The 26,790-nt window shown below is 40.3% G+C and overlaps 1 protein-coding gene across 1 annotated transcript in view; it reads left to right on the top strand.

The window, feature by feature from the left end:
• Positions 1-23,477, top strand: part of BMP2K (BMP2 inducible kinase) — a 105,674-nt gene extending 82,197 nt beyond the window's left edge. Inside the window, exons 15-16 of the mRNA XM_024199916.3 lie at positions 3,886-3,999; positions 19,274-23,477. Coding sequence (XP_024055684.2) covers positions 3,886-3,999; positions 19,274-20,724 — 1,565 coding nt within the window. The 3' untranslated portion in view covers positions 20,725-23,477. The remainder of the gene's footprint in view (positions 1-3,885; positions 4,000-19,273) is intronic.
• The last annotated feature ends 3,313 nt before the right edge of the window (positions 23,478-26,790 follow it).

Genomic DNA, 26,790 nt, shown 5'->3' with positions numbered 1-26,790 from the left:
TCTGACTTTCACAGAGGCAGTCACTTGACAATTAACCAGTAGATGAAGCTGAGTGAGAACTCCTTTGAGTAAAAACATTTTTTTTCAAAATTAGCTATTCCATTAGCTATTGGCTTTTTTTCTGCATGGTTTCCTTTTCTGTGGTCGTGGTTTTAAAGATTTCAATGAAGCTGCAAAGGCCAAACATGGGTGATTGTAATGGGTTTCTGAAAATTATAGAATTGCATTTATGACTAAATGGTTTCTTTACTGACTAAACACTCAGTTGTAGTACTACACTTTGGAGCCAAAGTAAAACACTCACTGGAATATGGGTAACAATAGTAAACGGTCATCTCGGCTCACTATGTTTTTCTGTTATCTTGGCTACTGAAGTCTTTGCTGAATATTTTGTTCCTAGTGTAAATAAATAAATAAAACATGCTTTCCCAAATTGGAAATTTTTACTATTGCTGAGTTATTGCTTTCTAAGCTCCAGTACTCTTAAACTGGAACCTATGGGTTTGGGACTGAAAACTGTCTGTTCTCCTAAATAGAATTCCTCTTCAGATCCATTCTGAATCATATTTTTGAGACCCCAAATCACTTCAAACAAGTGTGCATATGGACCTAGGGTTGCAAGCATGCTAGAGAAATGTATAGAAGGCCCAACTGCCCTCAATTTATTTTATCTCCAACTGTGTTGAGGAACCATCCACTCCATGTCTTAAGCAAATTAACCAGTGCTTGATTGTCTTAATCATTGACACTCAAGGAAAGCTCATGCAAGCTTTTTATCCCTCAGTTCCAGGCTATCACATGCAAAGTAATCTTGCTTGCTCCATATGTCGAGGGTCCTTTTGAGCATCAAGAAACTATGGAGTCAGCCTGCTTCTGCCCTGGCCTTAATCAGGAAACTGGACAAACTCTTAAATCACAGCAAGATTTAATCTTCTTCCTCACCCTTCCTTCCTTCCTTCCTTCCTTCCTTGGGCTCCTTGTTGTTAATCGTAAATTTACAAATCAAAGGGAGGCAAGTCACTGACACATCGGCCTGGTCCACATTAACCCCCCCACTTCGAACTAAGGTATGCAACTTCAGCTACGTTAATAACGTAGCTGAATTCGAAGTACCTTAGTTCGAACTTACCGCGGGTCCAGACACGGCAGGCAGGCTCCCCCGTCGATGCCGCGTACTCCTCTCGCCGAGCTGGAGTACCGGCGTCAACGGCGAGCACTTCCGGGATCGATTTATCGCGTCTAGACAAGACGCAATAAATCGATCCCAGAGGATCGATTGCTTACCTCCGGGTCCAGCGGTAAGTGTAGACCTACCCATCAACACCAAAGGTAGATCAATTGAGAAGGAAGGCTTACTCATTTTTTGCTACTAGCAGCAGTATAACTGTAATGGTACACAGACTGAAAACCAGCCTCAGCAGAAACAATTCAATAGGGGCAGTTTCAGGGTGTGGAATGCAAGGAGTGCCAAGTCAGTGAAAGCGGTCCTGGATCCCATTAGCTTCATCTTCTGAATCAGCTGAAGTTCCCAGAGAGCTAAGAATCCCAACTCTTTATTTGGAATCTAGCTGTCTGAAAACCTTCTCCCCATCAGTCTGCCTCCTTCTCATCCATATTCTGAGGTCTTTTCTGTGGAAAAATAGGTGTCTCCATTTTGCCTACAGCGGGAGACTAGGGATGATGATACCTAAAGCCTCCCACATGCACATTTTACATAAACTTGTATTATGGTAGTGGCCACAATGCAGTAGGCTCTGTCCAGATATGCAGTAAGAGGCAGTCCTTGTCCTGATGACCTCACAGCCTAAAACAAGCAGCAAACAAAAGGTTGAGAAAAATACTCCCCCCCCCCCCCCCCATCAGCTATCTCCAGCTGGTCCCCAGACTCTCAGTGAATAGTCAGTTCATTTAATTGGCGCTTTGAAGAAAGGTCCATACAGACCAGATCAGAGAAGATGTTACCTGTATAAGGGTCATGTAGGAACAAATGTGAAGATGGCTGTGGGAGAAATGGAAAAAATTGGAGGTCATCTGATCATCATGGGCAGAGAGGCAAAGTGTAAGAGTTAAACAGTTAATTTTAGGCCGTATCAGTAGAGTATATGCAAAAGGACAACTAATCAAATTCCTCAGACTGGCCCCATGCATATGGGTATGATGGTGGGAGGAAACAATGCTTTTTAAAGCCTCCCACACACCTGTCTTGTACTATGCTTTAATTTGACAGTGCTTATTACTATGGCCTCTGCAGAATGCCATTTTTGAAACTTAAACTGACCAGGAGCTACTTGAAGTCTTTCATGACTCAGATGTTCAGGATGTGCCGTAACAGAGCAGAAATTGACAGGCTTTTAATACAACAATCTGATAGATGCGCGCACACACACACTGGCACCTTGCGGGACCTGGTGCACAGATGAGCAGGTGCAACTGAGAGCAAGTTGAGTGCACATATGACTCAAGAACCTACTCAGGTATGACACAGTGATGTTGCCACCATCTCCTTCCCCTACACAGAGATCCATATGAAGTCTTGAGACTGGGTACTGCTATAAGTGACACACCTGTAATCAACACAGTTGAACCACCACCTTCTGCAACTCTTGTGTGGGAATTTGCCAGAAGGACTTATGACCCATTTTAGAAGAGCCGTGGCCACCTCTTTATCTTGCCTCCATCAGATTTATAATGCTTTCAGTTTGTATCTGGCTCAGTAATACTCTCTCAAAATGCTGGAGCTAGACAATATGCTCACTCTGTCAAATCATTTATCCAATATCTGTCCAATTAAACACTCATTGCTCATCCACCTGGGAATTGCAACTACTTGTTAATCTACAATGGAATACCACAAGGATAATTATATTAACTCTGGTTACTGGTAACTTTTCTTTCTTTATCTGAATATATAGTTTCTGCAGATCCTTGCTCACCTGCCCTCCATCCCTTGTTCCTTTGAATCAAAAATTGGAGTTTAGCCAGATGGAGAGACGCTGTGGACAATTGAGGATATGGGCCTTTTATACCCACAGAATGCTCAGCTATGACTATCAGTTTGTGTACTGTTGGGTAACTGCTTTGAAATGGTTCCAAGACTCTTGAGCAATAGTGCACCACAATAGATCTGCTCACAGAATTCCAGTTACTTGGGTTACTTTCTTGTCTTATCACTGATGACCCTTGGAACACTAGGCTGCAATAAATGAGGAGACTACATTCCCAATTTTTTGTTGCATTATTCTTGTAATGTTGAATACTGTATGTATCCGATTCTAAAACACATTGCACGGACCAGAACTCTAGAGAATAAAGCATAACTATACAAAGCATAACTATAATTGTTTGGATTTGGTGAAACTCAGAAACTGGTATTGCAATCATGAGTACAATCCCATAATTTAAAAGGGATGCTGGTGGGATTACTAATTTATGTCCTTCATTGTGGTTCTAGCAGAAAAGCTTTACCTTTAGGGAAGTTGGTGAATTTTTTTTTTAACTGATTTTAGACATAAAAAATAAAAATGTAACACAAGGCATCTGACTTAAGTCTTTGGATACCATGGTGTTTTTTGTGATATTAGAACCTAAATGGAACAGAATGAAAATTAGTCTCTTACAAGCACTGCTCAGAGTAAGTTTGACTATATTGTTTTTTGGTTATAATACATTTTCATCATCTGCCACAATTTACTTCGGGGTGGGAGTGGAGAAGTAAAACAAGAATGAACTCTTGCAGATGAAGGCCTTCAAAAATGGGATAGATGTCAAGGTACAAGGAGAGGATCTGAAACAAACACAAATCTATTAAACGTATCATTAATTTGGCATGAGAACTGCCATTTTTATTTTATTTTATTTTTTGTTCTGTTTTATTTATTTTTGCAGACAGGCTCGTGGAGAGGAGAGCATCCTCAGATAAGAATGTGGAGCCACATTCTGCTCCACAGAACCATCCTTCTGAAGATCCCTTTGGTTCTGTACCTTTCATTTCTCACCCAGGCAAGTTACATATGTAACATCACTACCTCTTATTTAAATCTCAGTCTCTCTCTCTTTCTCTCTCTGTCTCTCTCAAAGGAAGCTTTTTCAGTTATATGACCAAACCAGTGCAAATTGGAATCATCAGCCTTGTGGTTGAAGATTGAATAGAGGACAACTTTTCTAATGTTATCGTGAATGTTTTGAAGTTTAAATCTAACCTAGCACCCAAATGCATTGATACATTTTACATTTCAAAAATTGCATATGCATGATCTATTGGATTTGATACAACCGTGTCAGTTAAAAAAAAAAATCTAATTCTATTAAGGAAATTAGTCATTTAGGTCACACGAGTATTGCTACTTTCCTCTATTGTTTTCAGCCACCAACCTTTGTCTTTTATTTTTGTTGTTGGTTCCTCTGTTTTATTAGAACCTCCAGGTGCAACAGCAGAGGGATAAAGAGCTTAGCTTTGTCTGGTTACAGTCACACTTATGACACTGAGACTCTGTATAACTTTTTCTTTATAGAGACAGATTTTCTGACTGTACTGTGAACTCTGGGATCTATAAACCAAGTTGTGCTCTGTCGCTTACTAACTTGCCAGTTACTAAAAATTCTGCAACAAGAACTTCATTGACAATTTTAAGGCATGAGGTAGAATAGAATCTAGGGCACTCCTCCATAACATTTAAAAAAAAAGCTTTTGTTACTTTGTACTACTGTGGAGCCAGCAATGAGTAAAATAAGGTGTGACTTAAAGATGCTCAAAGTTGTGGGTATGTTGAGTTAAAAATGCCCTCTTCTTGTGATTTTTCTGACTGTCCATATCCACAGTAATGGTTCCTCTAATATGCTCAGATTTCACTTTGTCTTCAGTCTTGTCTACTTTTTTTTTTTTTTGCAGCCACATTCCCTTTTCTTCTTTCACTTCGCATTTCTGTGAATCTCCTTGTGTGACTTAGGCCCTTTCTGACCATGCATAACCAGGTGTGAACAGAATAATATTTGGCATTCTGTTCTCTGTGGTACTCATCAAGAGCTAGGCTGTTCTGTTCTCATTCTCTATCAACTTTTTCCTTGTCAGACTGCCTTAAACTGGTTCTGCTCACATTATTACATTTTCTGAGTTTTCTTCCATTATATCTGCTCAGCAAGCACTAAATTACCACCTTCAATCACCCTGCTCTAAAGAGTTCTAGCATTTCTCAGGTCTCTTAAACCTGTCCTATGGACTGTGTGTTCTTCATAGAACTAGAGACTCTAGGATTTGCATTATGCAGTATCTGCAAAGACTCTTTGCCATATAGGCAAGGCTGAATTAATGTGAAATAAGGAAAGAAATGTGTGGTGGCCACCCAAATCAACTTTGTGTGGTGGCCACCCAAATCAACATCGCTGTTTTACTTTCCTGATCTTGATATACTCAGCAAGCAAAGGTATCCTGCACTGAGATACTTTTTAGGTCTGGAAACTTTTAATAGTCCCTTAACTTCTGACACAACTTTTTGATGCTTTTACTCTGCTACTGCTTCTCAGCCTGCTGTGCCTATAACCTTCAGATAATTAAATTGAATTTACTAAATCATATAATGAAAACCCCCCCACTTTTTTCCATTTACATATTTAGGATAAACTTGAGTCCAGGAAATGGAAGAGCTGCGGAGATCTAGAGAGAAAAACTATATACCCTCACTATTGACTTTTGCCATTTATAAAACTTACAAAAAGGTATCTCCATTTAAAAAAAAATATTTACAATCCTGGATCAGTTAAGGCTGAAAAGTAAGAGGAGACTTACAAAAGATCTTCTCTAGCTGTTGGTTGTAAAAATTCTTACACCACAGCAGACTGGGAGGCCTGGCATATGTTGGAGTCTTTTACTGGGGAAAAAAACTGCAACAAATGTCAATGTTCTTCGCGTGATGGTCCCTATTGTATTCCACTGCGGGTTACACACTCTCACAGTGTGTCTGGAGCCAGAGAATTTGAAAGTAGTGTCCATTGATCCGTGCATGCTCCCAGGCTCACCTTGTGCCTCTGACTGAGGGGATAAAGGGCAGGGCAGACTGACCGCCTCTCCAGTTCCTTCTCACCGCTGCTTGGTGCGGGTCGGAACCTCTCTGTGTCCATAGCTTCAGCTTCGCCCCTTAAAATAAAATTTAGCTTTGTAAATAGTTTTAGTGTTGTGTTATGTTAATCCTGGGGGGACCCTCCCCACTAAACCTCATGTGGGTACTATAAACACAGCTTTCAAAAGTGGCTTTATTAGGTTAATTTCTTCAAGGGCAATTTGTTGAGGTATTGGACATGAATCAGTGCTATTTAGCAAATACAGAAGCCTGAACGAACGTCTTTTCTTTACAAGGTGACAGTTATTTTTCCCCTAAATTCTTGACAGCTTATCTACACCACAATCTGTCAAATCTCAAAGCAGTTTATAATGTCTTGTGATGGCTGGCACAGTTTGGTACAGCTTACGAAAGAGTTCTGAGTCCTACCAACGAATTGGTCCTTTGTATGTTAACTTCTGGTAGAGTGTTTTAGTTAAAAAAACAAAAACAAAAAAAAAATTCCCATAAATAAATTTCTGCTATTAGAAATGGTACTCAATGGTAATGTGATAGATAGTTAACTGCCTTGGTCTCCTTTTGGTCTCAGCCTTTTAAGAATAACTAAACTGGATCCATACAATTCCCAGGAACTTGAAGACTTTTTAAAAAAAAATATTTTCAGGCTCCCAAGGGCTGGAATTATTCTCTGAATCAAGTTGTATTTTCTAGCTTTTGGTAAAATTTTTTTTTAAAAAAGCAGAGTTTTCATTTCTTTACTACTGCAAAGCATCTCTAATGAAACTAATGGATATTTTTACCAGCTTTCCCTGAAAATTTAATTTTGAACAGGTAAATTATAGTGAAAGTGTCCCAGTCCTCAGACTGTGGTAATCAAGAATAATGGATGATGCATGATTTTAAATCTATAGGCATGATTTTAGACCATGGCAACTCCTGTAGTAAGTTTCTCCCCATCATATTTGTACTATAACACACATTACTATAGATTTTGATTTGTAAATGTGAGGCACAAGTCTCTTAAATTTAGACAGAAGAAATATGGAATAGAGTTGAGTCAGTGGGGCAAAGTTGCATAAAACACCTGATTCCCTATATAAATATCAAATATGACTGCACAGTTCTCCAGCTGCATGCAAAACATACATACTTTGGTACTTTTGAGTTGCCTGGTAGATGATGCAGTTAACTGATGCCAGTATCTCTGGCTAAATGATCAGCTACTAAGCAGTGGTCCACTTCACAGTAAGAATATCTGTGAGTTCATGGAGTAATTCACTTTAGGGGGAAAAAATCTTTTTAAAAAAACCTCGCACTTAATATTGTAGACTTTGACGGGGAAAAAAGCATAGCTTATATTGCAGTAATCTTTCTTTATTAAACTCTGGCTGTCAGTTTCCTACTACAATGGGAATTCATGATCTGTGACAAGTTGATGGTCCAGGACAACGCTGATTGCTTTGCTCTTGAAATGACTCAAGTATACTCCTGTCACTCATTTTGTTGTGTGGTCATTTTCAGTCCTTGCCTTTTTGGGGATGAGTAGAGACTGTATAACTAGGCATCCTTTGGAGACTGTATAACTAGGCATCCTTTAATAGTAAATAATGAAGTAGGTTTTCTACTATCATTAAAATAAATCAGTACATCAGGATCATGCATTATGTAAGTCCACTCATGTTGCATGATACAAGAGAGGTGCCACTAAAAACCATCAGAGACGTAACAAGTGTAAAGTTATTCACAGATGTGTTTTTGAAGGGGAAAAAACACATTCTAAGAACCAAATGTTTGTTTTAATTTCCAGTTCTCGTCTTGAAAACAAGAGCAGCAAGCAGCATAAATCTATTACAATGTTCAGCAGCTGCTGCTCTGCCTGTCGTCAAAGAAATAGTGCAGATTTAGTTGAAATGTCCCAGTAATCCTGGGGCCTGACATGTGGCAAATTGCTGTGAAATGATGGCGGCAGTATGTTACCAATTCAAAGAAAGCGTAAGGCCCTTATGCCCTACTCTTCCGCTCCCCCCACCCCAGCCCCTAAAATGATGAACCAGCAGAAGGCATGTAATTACTGCAGTTGTTACAAGCCATTCATCCTCTTATAATCGGATGTCTAGAAAAAGAACATCAGAACAGAAAATTTCCTTGAAGATTAGGATCTTCTTATATGATTAAAGATGTTCCACCTGCCTTGCATTTGAGTGAAGAACAATTGTCTCCTACAAGATGCAAACCTGATTAGAAGTGTAGCAATCTGAGCAGTACATTGCAAACAGATGTTACTGCATATTTCTTCAGCTTTTATAAATATATATTTGAAAATTTCATTGCAGCAGTTTACAGTTTGAGAAGATTATTAAAAAAAAATGAAATCTTCTGCCATGTTGATTTTGAAGTGCATTCTGACATTAAAATGTCATTAAATAAACAAAACCCATTTTTCCCTTTTGGCATTTATTTTGATGCATTTTTAAAATTTTTGGTAAATGAAGTATAGTTTGACAACTCCTATTTTTGGGGTTGAAAATAGAAATTTTCCTCCATCAACAACAGTAAAACTATGTAATGTTTAAACTTATGTGAATTATCAACAATACAGGGGCTTTGTATTTGGATATTTATTTTTACTTGTTTAAGGTTGAATTTAGCGTTCATTAATTTAACCAACAGCGACTCTGACCATAAAGTCACCAGGAATGTTATTGTTGATTTCTAGTGGGAGTATGCTCATTCCCTGAAAGCATGTTTGAGCTGTGCTTAATCATAATGTGTGCAGGTATGTAGTGGAAGCTTCGTCAAGCAATGATGAATCCAGCTAAGTCTTGAGGTGATCTCAAAATCAGTGGTGGCTTAAAGAGGATTGTCTCTTGGACATGTTTCACTGTGTATTTTTGGTGTATATAAAAAGTAAAGAAAACTCTTATTTCTGCAGAAACTGCTGTAACCTTCTGATAGGCGTTCTCTTCCTTTTACCCCCAAAAGGGCCTGATTCTCCCCTTTCTTAAACTGGTTTAAATCTGGATTAATTCCACTGAAGGCAATGGAGACACCGTTGTAAAACCAGTGTAAGTGAGAGGAAAACCAGGTTTACTATCTCTATAACTATATTATCTCAGCATATGATTTAGAAGTTGCAGAAGTTTAATACATCCATAATATATGATATTTTCCTCAGCAAAGCTGAGGAAAATCATATGAAGCAAAATGTGAATCTCTTCACTGAAATAGGGGGGGAAAAGAGGGTTGCTGGATTTGCTTTTGTATTCTAATAAGTATCCTACAGTTTCAGTGGGGAGTACGTCAGGAAATTAATCTCAGGTTTTGAATAAAATGTTGTGCTTCTTCCTCTAGGAAATAGTTTTTCACAGTTTTACCTGCAGATAACAAAGAAATCAAGATCTGCTATTAATAGAAGTGGAATGACTTTTGGCCTTATACTGCTGAGTCATTAAATAACTGTTCCAAATTAACCCCCATAAACTGGCACTTAGTATGCACTTACAAGTACCTTGGGGAGGGCGCGAAGAGGCAACTTATTTCTAGATCTAAACAAAAACAATCTGTGCATACAAACAAGGAAAAACATACTTCTGTGGCTTGTACACACAGTATGAGAAGTAAGCCGTTTAGGGCAGAAGTGTTACGTAAATGAAAGTTAGATTTTATTCTAAGTCTAATAGCAACCAGAGGTAATTTTTAAATTGCTAATAGTCGCATCCAGATAAGGAGCAAGGACAACCCAATCCTAAACTATGAAATAATTAACTGTCCTGGGGGAAAATATTCTGTAAATCTGATTATTCCAAAATTCCAGATGGAGTGGGTAATATTGAGGGTGGTTTTGATAGGGATGAGAATTAACAGAACGTATCTCTCACCCACACTTCTTTGCAAGCTATGTCTTGTAAGCTTCAGATTTACATCCAAGACACCCAAACTTGATCTCACTGTTCGTTACTGTCAATAAATGGTAACAGAATGCTGACACAAAGCTGTGGTTAGGAAAGATCTTACAGGTTTAAAGAAACAAATCCCCAACATAGTTTCTTGTTCTCTATTCTTGGGTTGTCTCCTATATTTTAGGTTTTTTGTCACCAATTTTAAACTGCAGCGGTTCACATTAGACCATGGCAGAGTGAGAACTAAGAATGAGTCAGAATGGCTGCTGCTTCGTTAAAATCTTTTTAAATGAGAGGTTGAAAGGGGAGCAAGGGATGAACAAGGGTCTTTCCAGTGCACTTCTGTGTGAAGGTTCTTTGCGTTATAGTCCTAGCTGAGGAGACAGCTTTGATTCTAATCCCCACACTTACACGATTCTGGTTTTAGAGTTTAAGTGGGCACTCTTTTCTATTATGTAGGATAGGAACATTCAAACAAGAAAATGACTTGGCAGTCATCAAAGAATGAAAATCCTGCATGTGTCTTCAAAGTAAGCCTGGGACCACAGAAATAATATATTTTGAATTGTTTTTCTACTGTGAGAGTTATAATTAGTCTTTATGCCACTTGTTCAGAAACTGTGATGCTCTTTTTTTTTTTTTCAACCCCATAGGAACAGATATGATGCTTTTGTAACTGCATTGCATTCATAAGCTGAAGAAGTAGGAAGTTCAAGTTGAAAGGACATTATTTCTATGCATGATATGCTCTGGGAAGTGCAGTTACTTAGAATAAATAAGAAAGCACTCAAATAACACTAGTCCTAACAATTTATTCTTCCTGTTCCATGCTCTGCCCTGATCCTTATTGCATCTCTGTGCAGATATTTAGATCTATTTCTTCAGTATTACCATTAGTGACGTATGGATGCTAACAATGTCTAAGGACTCCATAGAACAATCTCAGACAAAACACAACCCTTTTATCGATCTGATCCTGGAAACATGCCTGTGAGTAACGCTACTCATGTGACTAGTCCCATTAGCCTCAATAGGACTGCCTATTCCTATGCCATTACAAGGAATGGGGGCATCAAAGCTGATCGGCAATGGAACAGTTAGTCATATACTGACTGTTTGCAAAGTGCTCTAAATATGAAAACTAAATATTATTTTGTCAGCTATTAAGCTGTTCCCAAATCTCTCAAAGCTCTCTTGGCTTTATTATGGCTGAAAGAAAAACATCGATAAAGGCTATGTTGACAATAAGAGGTGCTCGGGTGATCAGACCCAATAACAGCAAATGTTCATCCCAGTAAACAAACAAAAACCACCTAACCACTTCAGGCATAGTTAAAATAAGATCTCTTTGCAATAGACATAGCAAGCAAGCTCAAATTAAAAAATTATTTTCCAACCAATTTCTTCCCTCTTTCCTCCATTCTCAAGCCCATTCCTCTACAGGGGTTATTATCCACATATTGAAAAACTAAGCTTTAGGATGTTAATCTAGGTCAACAAAAGTGAAGTTGACTTAGTGTGCTAGGACTTTTAAACTGTATAGATCAGATCCAGCACCATTGATTATAATGGGCACAGGCTCAAGCCCCAAGTCTGCCATGACAGAACACGTGTAGTAAAAATGTTTTCCATTGAAAAGTAAACACGCCCCATAATATGGGACAAATCTTGCCACAGTATATGCTCCAGGGGGTCAAACACAGCCCTCACAGTTTCTCTTTGTCTTGCTAATGCAGTTTGCAGATGGTTAGTCTCCTAGCATCATCAGGGTGAGAGCATGAAGATGAGAATAAAGACTAGTATGTTATATTTAGATATTTTCAGTGTACCAAATTTTCAGTTCATCAGACAGAAATTGAACCATTTACCTGTTACAAGTGTTCAACTCTTTTCATACAGAAATAGGTGTGTGTGGGTATATACAAAAAAGCAGAATATACACTTACTTTGGTACACATTTTAAAAACAGGTTTGTCTTTCTGAACCTAATGTTGCTAATGTCTACCCTAAATCAGATAGATTTAGGTTATTTTCATTTTGCAAACTAATCACATTCATGTTAACAATTACAGTGTCTCAACAAATATTGGAAATGTCAGGATTTGGAAGACATGGGGTTATCAAGTCCAACATGAAGGCTATACCTTTGGGAAATCTAAAGTGTCCAATAATCCAGATTTTAATTTAACAGTAAACCAAATGTGTACTATTTAAACTAAGAACAGATAAGAAGCAATTTAACACCAGAAGCAAACAAACAGTCCAAAGCTATAATCACCTGATGTTTCTGGTCATTTTGTTCTTAATTCCATACAAAAAACATACATTACTTCTAAAGTCTTATTATGTCTCTGGGCATGTTTTAGAGGTGAAAAAGTGGTTACCAAAACTATTCAGTTATACTTTTTTCATAGACTACAACAAGATAGTCCTGTAAGCGTCTACTTCCTGCCAGAAATAGACCATTAACCATCAAAAGATAATATTGACCTTGCTTGGGGTGATAAAGTTGCATACTCCTTGAGTGACAAAGGAATAAACCATAAGCCAACAGCAGAAGCTTTACCAGTTAGAAACCAATGAGTAGAGTGACAAACTTTTTACTCAGACTAATTCATCATTTAAGAAAAGAAAGAAAAAAACCATGCAAACTTTCCCTGTACTGTGAACAATCTTCAGTTGCTTATATTCCAGGGGTGCTGATTTTTTTTTATGAAAAGAGAGGGCCCAATCCTTTAGTCCTTGCTCAAGCACCACTGTCATTAAAGTATATGTAAATTTTGCTTAGCTGAGGACTTTCTGGGTCAAGTGCATTACTACAAAGGTTGTTAATTGCTTTAACAGTACATAGCTGTCCTACCTATAACTTATGTTGGGTGTTGACTGTGATGTAATGATTTATTGATTTATATTTATGCATTAATGACTGTTGCATATGGATATATTACTGAATCTTACTGACTTAAACTGCCCACAGTGGACAGTCCAAATAGCTCCCCCTAGCACAAACCATTTCAATTGACCATAAATCAACTAGCGATTATGAATTAGTCGAGCAAATGCTTGATCAAAAATATGTTTTGTTCCATGCTCTGAAGGTCGATAAAAGTGATCTCTTGTGATTCACCCAGAAGAAGTGGCTTCCATGCTAGGGGACTCTCCTGAAATTAACCAGCCTCAACTCCCTACCCGAAAACATCATCGCACGGTCAGCAAAAGAGCTTCAACTGAGATGACGAGGCATAGAAAGGGGAAGCTGTTCAAGTTGTACAGGACCCAAACCACGTCTGGCCTTATCAATTAAACTGAACTGGGAAGCAGTCCATGGAGCATAGATGTTAAACTCAGATCCAAAATCCTGCCCTTGACACACACACAATGGAAAAGCTGCATGAGATCTTTTGCCTTTTAGGTGGATTTTCCCCTACTATGCTACAATTGTGTTTGTAGAAACAGTGCCTTGGGCTGGGGGTTACAAATCTGGCCCGTCTCTGAAGTAGATGATTGTATGTCAGTTGTAAGAAGTATTTTTTTTATAAATTCAAAATATCTTTCAATTTAAAAATAAAATGCCTTTTAAAGTCTTTCATATTACATTTTAAAATGTATTAACTGCTGTAAGAATGGAGTTACATGTGGGGGGAGTGTAGGTGAGGGAAGAGAGGTAATTTGCCCTTCTGTATTTTTAACACATTTGCCATACCACCCATCCCTCTTCCTTCCTGCTGATTATGAAGCACTTCAATGTAGCAGTGCTCTGCTGGTAGGTGTTAGCAGTTGCTTTTTTTCCTATCTGGAGTGGAATACGGTAGTGGCTTACTTCCCTTTATTGCTCACCATTAAGAGACCCTCATCCCCTCCTCCTTGCCCATCAGTTTAATCAATGTAACCATCCCCCTCTTTCCAAATCCTTCCATTGGCTGCCTACCCACTATTGCATCCAACGTAAGCTTCTCATCAACTATCTTCAAAGCTCGCTGTAATTCTGGTCCTCCCTACTAATCTCTCCTTGGCAAGCTTTGTCTTGCCCCTCATCCCTTCTACTCCACCCATGCTCTGACCCTTGTCCACTCATTTGTCAGCTTTTTGCACAAGCCTCTCTGTGGGGTCTTCCATGTGACCCTCTATGCTACATATGAGCTCATCTGCAAAGACTTAACCCTGTTCACATTTAAGTCCCTCTTAAAGAAACATTTGTGTGATGCCTATAATGATTCTAGTTCGGGGGTTCTTAACCTTTTTCTTTCTAAGCCAGCCACCCCCCCCCCCCCAACATGCTATAAAACTCCACGGCCCACCTATGCCACAACAACTGTTTTTATGCCAGGGCCAGCATTAGGGAGTAACCATTAGGGCAATTGCCCTGGGCTCCTTGCCACAGGGGGACGTCCAAAGCTAAGTTGCTCAGGCTTCGGCGTCAGCCCCGGATGGCGGGGCTCAGGGCACCGGGCTTCAGCCCCATGCGGTGGGGCTTTGTCTTTCTGCCCTGGGCCCCAGCAAGTCTAATGCCAGCCCTGCTTGGTGGACCCCCTAAAATCAGCTCGCGGGCCCCAGGCCCCTGGTTATGAAGCCCTGCTCTAGTTAACTTGTATATAAACTGCCTCTTGTTCTCTTTCCTCAGTCTCTATTTACTCGTCTGTCTTTAGATTGGAGGTCTTAGCTCAGGGACTCTCCTTCTTTCAGTGTTTGGAAAGTACCTGGCTCATAGGAGGCACTGCTGTCAATAATTAATAAAGCCAAAAGTAAAGGCCAGTACAAGAGCTTAGCTTTATATTTTCCACTGTAGGACAGCAAACCCCAGTAATAAAACAACTGCTGCTAGGAGAGAGTCAGTCCTTTTTTGTAGTTAAAAAATGGGATCTCATTAAAGATCATCAGTGCTGTGCTTCAGTAAGAGTGAGGACCTGAGAAGGAAGTAGCGCATTTTTAGTAAATTAAATTGATTTACTTCGGTGTGATACTATAAACATGAGACCTGTATTCATTAAGCAATCTTCTGTTGGTGAAATGAAATTTATCTACAAAGGTATAAATATTCTCCATAGTGTGTGTGTCCTTTAGGATGAAAGGTGCTGTATAAGACACCTGTAAAATAGTAAAATATTAGCATAACCGAACTCTGAATTTTACAAAGGTCTCAAGGGAGCCATGACACCTACGTAAAATCAGGGGTTCAGGTGACCCCTGTTCCATCAGATACAGGCTGGCTGAGTCAGCAGAAAAGGGCGCTGAAGCTAAACTCATGGCACTCCTAATTTCTGCAACAGGGGAGCTCTGAAGTTCTGCTGGAGCAAATCTAATCCCCTGCAGGAGTGGAGCTGTAGCAGGGCGCTCTCCACCCCTGCAGGTGATTAAGAGGTCTGCTTATGGTTTACTACACTCAGCACATCAGACTAGTAACAGATAACTTGAGTTAGAATATCTAGCTCTTGTATAGCACATTTCATCCATAGATCTCAAAGGGCTTTACAAAATACTGACCTCCTGATCGATATCATTCCCATTTTACAGATGGTGAAACTGAGGCAGAGAGGTGAAGTGACTTTCCCAAGGCCACCCAGTAGGCCAGTGACAGAACCAGGAATAGAACCCAGCTCTCTTGTATAACAGTCTGGTGCTTCATCCACTAGGCAACTCTGCCTCACCCATAAAACGGGTTGCATCGTAGAAAAAATCATTTAAATGAAAGAGGTAATTTTGTGCTATTCAGATGGAGCCTAAATAAAGATGAGCTGCCTTTTCTATTTCTCTCCTCCCCCCCCCTTTTTTTTGGTTAAAAGCTCTATAGACACTATTTTGGCCTCATAATTAACAAAAGTATTCCAAGTAATTAGACTTGAGCCTCTACTACCTCAAGTACAACCTTTTTCTGGAGTGGGAAGAATATTCTCTGATCTGTCTCTGCAAACCTACTATCCTGTACAACTGAAACAGGACCCATAATCTCTGTTCCATGGAGATTGAAGAAAGATCCTTTAACGTATCCCCTTTATGCTATTTCATAAGCCTTGATTTTGTATTTGTAGTTTTAGTCTTTCTAGTGCATCAGTGTTTTACCAAGAAAATGAACAGACTGTAGGCAGTAAGACCCTGATTCAGTAAGGCACTTAAGCATGTGCTTAACATCAAGCATGTGCTTAAGTGCTTTGCTGAACCAGGGCCAAAGTATTGTAGTAGGTGAGAAATTAGAACATAGCTTTTAAAATGTGCTTCTGGGGAGGAGGGAAGAGATGTGACCTTTTAAAATAAAGCAACAAAACGGTGTTTCATAACAGCTACATCTTTTTATAAATATAAGTGGTACTGCTCAAGCATCTGTTTTTGCTGGCTTTTTCATAGGGAATTTGCATATGCTTATACATATGCTGATCCAGAGACACCGCCAGGTTGTCACATTCACCAATCGTTCACCCTACACGTGGTGCTGTATAAAAAATACTTCTGGGACTGTATTGCAGCCATGTGGCTTGCTGGTGTGTGGAATTACCCCACCTCCTCTTCATCTGTGTAGTTCTTCACACAAAACCTTCTTAATCAGACTATGTGCAGGAAAAGGTGAATTTCACCCTTTGAGAGCTCCTGCAACGACACTAATCAGCATTATTGTTACTACCATCATATTGTTCTATGATCCATTCTCAAGTGATGGAGCTGCAATGGGATCTATGTTCTGGGGAGAAGAATGGGACATTTGACAAGTACAGGTATATTATATTGAACTGCAGTGAAAAAGCCTTTCTTCGGTTGATTGTAACAGTTTGTTGTTGTATTACTGTTTTCTCCCACCTAAATATTACTGAAACTCAGAATTTGAAAACTTCCAAGTAAGAGACCTCTTCACAACATACAATATCCGATCTATAAAGCTTGAGAGTAATTACCCAAAAGTGACTCTTGATGTGTAAAAATAGCACCTTCTTAACATATCAGTCCCTGAGTGTAGAAGTCCTGTCTGCTTACTTTACTGGCATGAACAAGTTTTTACTGCTTCTAACATTACCAAGCCCATGTACCCATGAATGAGTAGATTGTATCCCTATTGTGCATCATTCATCGGAAGTGGAATTGTCAGCTACATTCGAATTGCAGAATCTTAATCAGGTAGGAGGAGGATGTCAAAGCAAGAACAGACTGATTTTTCAGACCCCAAGTTGAGGCTGCTAGTTTTTTTTTGTTTTTGTTTTTGTTTTTTTAAATCCTGTCATGATTTGTAAACTGTTTAATGGGAGAAAATGAATCTGGGACCTCAAGATGTCAGTTTAGAGCATGATTTTTCTGACTACAGCCAGTTTGACAAATACATTCCAAGTACTTGTCTTGCTGTTTTTCAAAGAAATGTTTCCAAAATTTCCTACTGTTGCTACCACCGATTCAGCCTCACTGGCATTAACAATACTGAGTCCGAAGGTAGACAGATCACCCACTGCTGCAACCATTTTAAACACCATGGAGATTTTCAAAGGCACAGATGGCAGGTACCTAGCTTAACTGTCTCAAGGGCAGTTAGGTGCCTGACTGGCATTTTTGCCTTTAAAAATTTCCCCCATGTCAATTAGGCGAGGGGTTCTCAACCTTTTTCTTTCTGAGGCCACCTCCAACATGTTATAAAAACTCCACAGCCCACCTGTGCCACAACTTTTTTCTCTATATAAAAGCCAGAGCTGGCATTAGGGGGTAACAAGCAAGGCTATTGCATAGGGTCCCCCACCAAGCTAAGTTGTTCAGGCTTCGACTTCAGCCCCGGGTGGCAGCGTTCAGGGTCCCGGGTTTCAGCCCCACATGTCAGGGCTTCAGCTCTCTGCCCTGGTCCCCAGCAAGTCTAACACTGGCCCTGTTTGGCGGATCCCCTGAAACCTGTTTGCAGCCCCCCAGTGGGTCCCGGACCCCTGATTGAGAACCACTGAATTAGACCTCCTGTGATCAAGGCTAGGTAAACACTGCACTCAAAACATTGGTAGCAGTTGGTGTAGTCAGCTCCACTATGGATTGCAACATTACAGGCCTGGGGGGCCCTGCTAATATAGCATCTGCACCACAATATCCCATAGCCAGTGTGAGTGCTAATGTAGGCCCCTCTCCGGCCTTTTCAATACTGTGCCGTAAAACCTTGGTAGAGTTGGGTTTGATACCATGCTGAAAATACCCATGCCTGAGCTATACTAGTGCTTGCATTGGTGCAACAGTGTTGGAAATAGGCACAAAAATGTGTAGTATAGACAAGGTCAAATGAAAGTGACTTTCTGGAGAAATTTAAACCAGTCTCATTTAATCCTTTGGGACCCCATGTGGATAGCCTTTTTGAAGGAATGGTATATGAACTAAGCAATCTCCATTCTTTGCATTATATTTTTTTGCAATTTGTTTTCACAGTCCAAGTTGTCTACCGATGTAGGATGCTGCAGTAGCTATCAGTCTGTACTGCAGTGCTGTATCAATATAAAAAAAAATCAATATTGCTACAGACTGGTACCTCTGCAGCTGTACAGCGCGCACATCCAGTAAGATGGTGTCCACATTTTCTTCCAAAAATGAAGAAGCCTCTTCAAAGTCAAATGCTGTCATACAACTGTGTTGCTTTCTGATTTGTGATTGGTAGTCAGGGCCGGCTCCAGGGTTTTTGCCGCCCCAAGCAGCAAAAAGAAAAAGGAAAAAAAAAAAAAAGCCGCGATCGCAGACCTGGACCTGCTGCCCCTCTCGGTTGGCCGCCCCAAGCACCTGCTTGCTGGACTGGTGCCTGGAGCCAGCCCTGTTGGTAGTAAGGCATGTTTGTTACATGGTGTACAGAAACTGGACAAATTAGATGAAATGTGACTAGCTCACATTGGTAGATTTTTTTTTTCTTCCATTAATTGAGCTTTTCAGGCTAGATTTTCAAAAGATCAGGACCCCACCGGCTCCCACTTAGACATCTTAAAGAAACAGATTTTCAAAGCGCTCATCACCCAGCAGTTCCCATCATTTTCAGTAGGAGCTGCATTGTTCACACCTGGCCCTACTTGTTTACATTGTAGCCTTGTCTTTTGAAGATTGATACCAAGAGCTGTCAGAGGAGAGAGAGTGTTGTGTTGTTCCCACAGGCCAGGTGTATTAGAAGTAACCTGTGGGCACAAAGGTCTGACAGTTTACCTGTTTCATTAGCATCGGATTAAAAGTTGAAACTCTATATGGACCTTCAGTCTCTTTTCTGTGAATAACTGCAAAAGAGGCACATCTGAATGCACCTGCACCCTTCTATATGTCTGTATGGTGTATGTGAAATAAGAACTGTTTGTTGTAAAAGTGAATTTAAGGTTATGTTTTATATTTTCTTTGGCCCTGCAGGTTCTCCAGGAAAGGCACTTGACAACTCAGCCAGCAGCCAAGAAAACAATTTAGGGAGCCCAAACAAGGCTGAAAAATCAAGTCAAGCCTCTCGAGAGCACCATCCAGGAAGAAAAACTGCAGGGGGACAAGTGCAGAAAGGAAGTGATGAGTCAGAGAGTGACTTTGAATCTGATCCTCCTTCTCCCAAGAGCAGTGAGGAAGATGAAGAGCAGGAGGATGAAGATGTCTTACAGGGGGAGCATGGAGACTTTAATGATGACAATGATACAGAACCTGAGAACTTTGGCCATCGGCCTCTCCTTATGGACTCTGAAGATGAGGCGGAGGAAGAGGAGGAAGAAAAGCAGAGTTCTGATTCCGATTCCGATCGCACCAAGGGAAAGCCCATGGAAGGGATCCCTTGTGGTAGATACAGAGAGGTGGGTGGCAGTCGTGAAGACAGAGAACCCAATGTAGCACTCTCTTCCTTGTCTGAGTTACCAAGTACTGTGGCCAAGGTGAGCCCTGGCCAAGAATTTGATGTGTTTGGAGCTGTCCCCTTCTTCGCTCTTCAGACTCAGCAACCTCAGCCAAGAGAAAAGAGTGACACGGATTTCTCTCCTCAGCCTGCTTTTCTTGGCCTGAGGCAAGAGCAGGATGACTTTGATGTCTTCACCAAAGCCCCATTCAACAAGAAGGTGGCCCAGCCAGATGGCCCGGTTGTAGGAGCTGAGACCCAAACCTCCCCTACTTCTCCCCGAAGTGTGGATATTTTTGGCTGCACCCCTTTCCAGCCTCTTCCCACCCCAAAGAGCAGTGAAAGCAGAGAGGACATCTTTGGGCTTGTCCCCTTTGAGGAGATTACAGGGAGCCAGCAGCAACAGAAGGTGAAGCAGCAGCGGAACCTGCAGAAACTCTCCTCCCGGCAAAGACGCATGAAACAGGAGGTGCCCAAAAGCAATGGGAAGCGCCACCATGGCACCCCGACCAGCACCAAGAAGGCTTTGAAACCCAGCTACCGCACCCCAGAGAGAGCCCGCAGGCACAAAAAAACTGGCCGCAGGGACTCCCAAAGCAGCAACGAATTCCTAACTATCTCAGACTCCAAGGAAAACATAAGCGTTGCATTGACTGACAGCAAAGATCGAGGCAACCCTTTGCAAGCGGATGAGAATCTGCTGGACCCCTTTGGAGCCAAACCTTTCCACCCACCAGACTTGATGCGGAACCCACAACATCAAGGACTGGGGGACAACCGGGGGGACCATAATATAGTAGTGCCTGGTAGACCTAGACAGAGCTCCCTGCACGGGGCTGTTCACAGTGGTGATGGGCTAAAAACAGATGACTTTGGTGCGGTGCCCTTCACAGAACTGGTTGTGCAGAGTGTAACGCCACAGCAGGCCCAGCAGCAACCGGCATTAGAGTTAGATCCATTTGGGGCAGCTCCATTTCCTTCCAAACAGTAAATGCTTCCACCAGACTATTTCTCGTTCTCTGCGCTATTTAACTTTGTTTTTAAATAGCGTAATAATCCATCTGGTTGAATTGACAGGAAACTGATTTTTCGTACAGTTTATTCAGCCTCGGTACTGCATGCCCAGCGCGCCTCAAAAATTTTAAATCATGTGTTTTTGTATTGTACAAAACACCCAGAAAAAGGAGGAAGCATTTCAATAGGACAGCACATTTCCAGAGCAGAAGAGGAATCAGATGTGAGCTATGGTTTCAGCCACTGACTTTGTAGCCATGAAATATACTGTTCTGCACTTTTGCATGGCCTTTCCACTCATAGGCAAGGGGGAAAACCATGGAAGAAGGTCTGTCATGATGCATCCAGTTAGTCTGATGGAATGGAATCCTTCTATTATACAAACCTTTGACTCTCTCTGAGACCTGAGATAATATGTATGTGCTGGTATCCATGATGTGCTGGAAATTCTTCAGTCTCCACCTTCTAAATGAAAGCTCTTTTCTAATCCTAACAAAGAAACCTACTCAAAGGATTGTGTCTCTCAAGATTTCAGAGCATTGTGGTGGCTTGAGAACTGGTGCACAAGTAGAGGTGGAAGGCAATTTTTGTGTGCCTGAACATTAATTTTTTTTACAGTAAGTGCCATTAATGTAAAATAGCAAAATGAAAGTCTAGAGTTAAAACTAAAGATATAGAGACTATATTGGTTTGCTAGATAAAATCATGGGTAACAAAGTAGCAGGGATACAGCCAGAATTTGCAGCACTTTGAAGACTACACCATACACTTGACAAGAGGGGCTGATTTACCTGGATGCCATGTCTAGCACAGCGGGAGTATATCAGATCATCAGTAAAATTGGCAGCAAGTGCAAACACGGAAAAATTACAAATCAGTTTTATTCCATTATCAATTAGGGTTTGCATCTGAAAATACCACTTTTTTTTCCTCTTGGATTTTTATTCCAAACAAAATCTGTGTATACCTTAGAAACTGTTTTTAAACAACTATGAAATTGTCACATACTATTCTTTTAAGGTCTGACAACTCTATTATTGTACTTAGTCTGTTTTATAAGCGTTTCTGCTAAATGCACTGAGCTATGAAGAAGCGATCCCGTGAAACCACAGAGTTTCAGAAGAGAAGCAGTAAGCACCAGGTAGCTTGTAGATGCTGATTACTATTCTGTCCGTAAACTGCATTTCACACCACAAGGCCTTACAGACAGGACCCACTTCCTGCTACAAAGTACCTCTAAGCCAACAGGTGCACATGAGTGCTAAAAACGTATAGTACACAGTATGTCATGATGGGCTGGTGATGCTAATCCACTTGGTGAATACATGATTTAGTTGTTCTGTTATAAAAGTATATATACTACCTGTATATGGGCCTGATTCTCCACTGTCTTGTACCTTGTGTCTGGTCACTTACACCTGTTGCAAAGTGAACAGAAATCAGAGTGGTGGTATTTGACACCCATTTCACATTCATTTTTCACAGGCGTAAATGACTAGACACAAGATGGAAGGAATCTGGTCGTCTTTGTTTATTTCAACACGGTATATCTTGCTCCGAATATTGACATTTTGCACAAAAAGCCAAATTTTAAATTATTTAAGACAAATCAATGGATGAATGAATTGTATATACAGATGCACTGAGTGTTCCCTTCCTACCCACCTGCCCCACCACCCCAACACACACACACTGTGGATTAGCTAAACATCTAGATTAACATTTTTCTTCTGAAAGTCTTAAGAAAAATACAGTTAGGTGTAGACTCCTCCATAGATTTTCCAGAGGAGTCTGGCTCTTTTCAAGCACAAAAAGAAAAAGGAGACTTCTTAAATTGCTGCTCTCCTTTGATGGCTTTATTCAATTTTCTTTGACTGCTTTTTTGGATCGACTAGAAACCATCTGTAGCTAAAGTATTCATGTCTCTGGTCCTAGACATGAGAAATAAGATACATACATGGGTCTTTATCTCTTTCTCTTCCTCTCTTTTTCCTTTATTCTGACAAAACAGATGAAATTCAAATACAAAGTCTTGCTGAGTTAGGGATATCCTTCTCGTGCTAAAATGTTTAGCTTTGAGAAGGACAGTTAAAAATGGGTAACCTCTACCTGCATCTGAATATTCCAGTTCTTTTAGGCTCTGTCCCTATTATTCTTTCCTTATTCTTGTGCCAAGAAGCAGATGTCGAGCTTGCATTTTTTTCTGGCTCTCAGGTTAACACTGATTTACAAAAAAACCACCAAACTGCTTTTACGTAGCTCTTTATTGAAATTTTACACACCTACCTAATTTAGTTGTTGGAAGATGTTAATTCCAAAACTGAACAGATGATCAGATTACTCATGGGGGGGGGGAAATCCTGTAATGTGGACTGGGAGATTATAGTAAATCATGGCTAGAACACTATGGTCATTGCTTTCATTTGTGTAGAATGCTCTTAACTACCTGCCAAACATTTGTCTGAAATTGGAAAATTCATTTTTTAGGCTTAGATATATCTCACACACAGGAATTATACCTTTGAATTGAACAGTCTGCACAAAGGGATTCTTGACTCTGGCTCTTTTAAGTGAAAGGGAGTTTGCCTTTGACTTCAATGGGGGGAACACTGGGCCCCCCAAAAGGTTATGTGCTAAGATAACTCCTGTCTTAGAATATCAGTTAAAATGAGCGTAGAAGGCAGATTACTGTCATCCCAATTAGATTTCTTTTCTAAGACTTTTATCCTGAAACATTTGTTAGTCTCTAAGGTGCCACAAGTACTCCTGTTCTTTCCAACTTAAACATGTTTCAGGATAGAATACTTTAAATGTTTTCTTCTTTCTTTTTCTTCTCGCAGCAGAAGGAAAGTATAGGTTAGATGAAACGAGACTCAGTAATGAATAACCAAGGGAGACAAAAATACTGTAAAACCAAGTAATTCCAAAATTGGCACATTTCTCTGACCGTTCATTATTATGGTCTTTCCTTCCTAATGGCCTTAATATACCTTGATTTATGTACTCTATTTATATAGCAGATCTTTTTCAGAAATGACTTTTTTAATATGTTTCTGTAGTTACAATGATTTTTTGGTGGCGGTGGTGAAGAGACTATATTAGCCTGCCTTACAAACCTGGCTTTGCCTGGTTGGCTGTGCAGTAGACTTGGCCTGTGAAGATATTGACCTTGAGTTTAATTTCCATTAAGATCTAGTAACGGAAACAAAGTAACTGGTGTCACTTGGGGAAATAATATACCTTTGCCTGTACTCTGTATGTATGTATGCATGTATGTATTTTTAAAAGGATGATTATTATATCACGACCATACCTGAAATACTGGAAAAAACATACTATGATAAATTTGTACCACCATGCCGTATAAGACAATGATAGCCAGGTAGGGAATTGTCACTTTTTTTTTTTTTTTTTGGTTACCCAGCAGGAAGTATCGTGTTAGGGTTTGATCCTTCCCTCTAGAATATAAAAGGCAGCACGGGAGATCTTCACAAATCAACTACTTTCAAACTGCAGTCGGTCCAAGCATTTAGGAACGTAGTGCCATGATAACAGTCCACACAGTCCATCAGTGCACAGCACGCTAGAATGATGTAGATTCACACCCCAGCTTGCAATGCACTAGCTCTTTGTCTTAACAAGCGTTGAGTGGGTTTTCTAAGATTGCACATCTTGTCAGAAGGTACTAATAAGCCCTTCATGGCTAAGGGCAAGAGTCATTGAAAATAAGTCTAGCTTCTCTGCAAACCCCAGAGCATCCGATTTGGGAGATCTGCATTGCTTTTTACTGGTTTGCACAATACCAGAGCTGGACCTAGTTTGGTGTGTCCCACACTTACGGAAATATCTTTTCATTGTTAACAGGTTCCAGTTAGTAAGATGAGATACCCACTGTGAAAATAAATGGATATATTTACTACTGTGAGAATAACAAATAGAGTTTATCTGGAGATTTTTATACGATACAGTGTATTTTTATATATATAAATATACACATGCACTCACACATTACATATCTCTTGGAGTTAATGTGACTTTTTTTTTTAAATATCATTGCAGCCACAATCATTTTCATGTGACTGGAAAAGAGAATATGAACAAAAGCCACTAAAAATGCCAGGGAGACATGAGAAAAATGCCAGAGGGCTTATACCAGGTTATTTTTCTACAGTACTTCTTTCACAAGGAAAATCAAATAATTGTGTGTATACTAAGTTTGTTTGTGTGACTAGGGCATCCTCTAATAGTAAACAGCATACAAGCTATTTTTAAATTGCTGGCCTACAGCTTTAAGTGCACTTTTCTGAATTACACTTCCATTTCTTGTTAGACTTGAAGTTTCTAAAGCTTTTTTGTGTACCACTAAACAGAGAACTTTAATTTTTCTGTGAACTTGATGTACATCATAAAATACTTGCGATTGTTATTAAAAAAAATAATCAAATGTGATAGTGATTTTGCAGACCTTCTTAAACAACTAATTGTGTAGTATCATATTCCTGATGAGCTGCAGTTAACGTTCTCCATTTAATCACTAATTGAGTTTTATAGCATTTTACCTTTTCACTGCTACAGACTTGATTTTGGTCCCTAGTTCATTCTGTTTGAAATATTTTTTTCTATTGTTTATCGTATCAGCTGCCTAATAATCTGCTTTCTCTGAAAGCAATAAATCCCAGTGGATTAAACATTCTTTTATAATTCCATGAATGCAACATATTTACTTGACTCCTTCCTGCAGAAGATTTTCAGATGTGAACATTCAGATTCTTAATAGGGTAGGGAAACCAAATGTTGTCAATTTACATTACTGGCTAGAATTCTAAATACTGTCTATATGCTTCCTATACAGATTCTGCCCTGCAATTGATTTTCTAACCATTTTTTAGGATAAAACTACTCTGAGCCAATCTACTAAAACCCCAGAGCAGACGGGGGTAAAAGTAGGGCTTTATCGAAGACGAATGACCATATTAATGTTACCCCTATTCAAACCAAATGTAAAAGTAAAGTGAAAAGGGAAGAAACCAATATTAGTAATTGGTGATGAATACCCCGTATTAGTGGTGATTTGGCTGGGTGTTCTGTCTTTCAGTCACCATCACTTGATTCAGAGACTTGGTCTCCAAAAATGATGTACATCTATAAAAGAAGCTTTGTTAAAAGGTGGCTAATGAGGTTTTTTTTCATCTGTAGGTCCCTTTTCGAATCCAGCTCAGTTTGCTTTTGAGTGAAAGTTACCAACAGCTGGCTGGCTGGTTATGGTCTTATGTTAAACAGTTGGCACCTTCTTTAGCAGTCTCAGCATAGAACCCAGTGACTGAATAGGCACAGAAAACCTCTCATTCTTCTTAGGTGGTTGTTACAGGTTGGCTGTCCCTTTAAGGGGGGTCAAACCCAGCCACACTTGTGCCAGCTGAGCTGCCTCCCTTACCCCCCCATGATGTTGGTCAGCTGGGGTTTAGATGGGTTCATTAGCAGGCTCAGCTGGGTGGATTGCACATAAGGAGGGTTTGCTCCTTGAGTGGTGTGAGGCCAAGTTCCCAGGAGAAGCAGCAGACAGCAAAGGGAGCTAAGAGAGGCCGGTTGGCTGGCTGGCTCCTCTGGGAGGGCTGGAACTGAGCTAAGGCAGACTCAAAGCAGGAGGGCTGTGCCTGGTGGGAAGCAGGGGGTACCACTGTGTGTTGGCTAAGTGTGGACTCTGAGGGGAGGAAACCTGAGAGCCAGCTTTCTGGAAGAAGGGTGAAGGACTGAGCATTGAGCCCAGGAGGAGCAGGAAACTCTTTTGGTTTACGTCAGGTGTGAAGATTGTTTTGCTGGACTCTGTTTATAGCTCCAGAAAGGGACAGGACGGAGTCTGATTTGGCCGGAAGGAAATGGGGTGGGGTTGTTGCAACACCAGGCCTTGCTAGAGGGGGATGCTGAGAACTGTTACAGTGGTCTTTTTAGTTAAAAGATGTCAGCCTTTGGGTAAGACTTCTGTGGGGACCGTGTGTGGTGGAGCTTATTCTGATGCCTGTGCTGCTACCGCTAATTACCGTAT

This window comes from Terrapene carolina, unplaced genomic scaffold, assembly GCF_002925995.2.
Source record: "Terrapene carolina triunguis isolate 2854851 unplaced genomic scaffold, T_m_triunguis-2.0 Scaffold136, whole genome shotgun sequence".
Classification (NCBI taxonomy): domain Eukaryota; kingdom Metazoa; phylum Chordata; order Testudines; family Emydidae; genus Terrapene; species Terrapene triunguis.
This window is presented reverse-complemented; position numbering and strand designations above follow the sequence as displayed.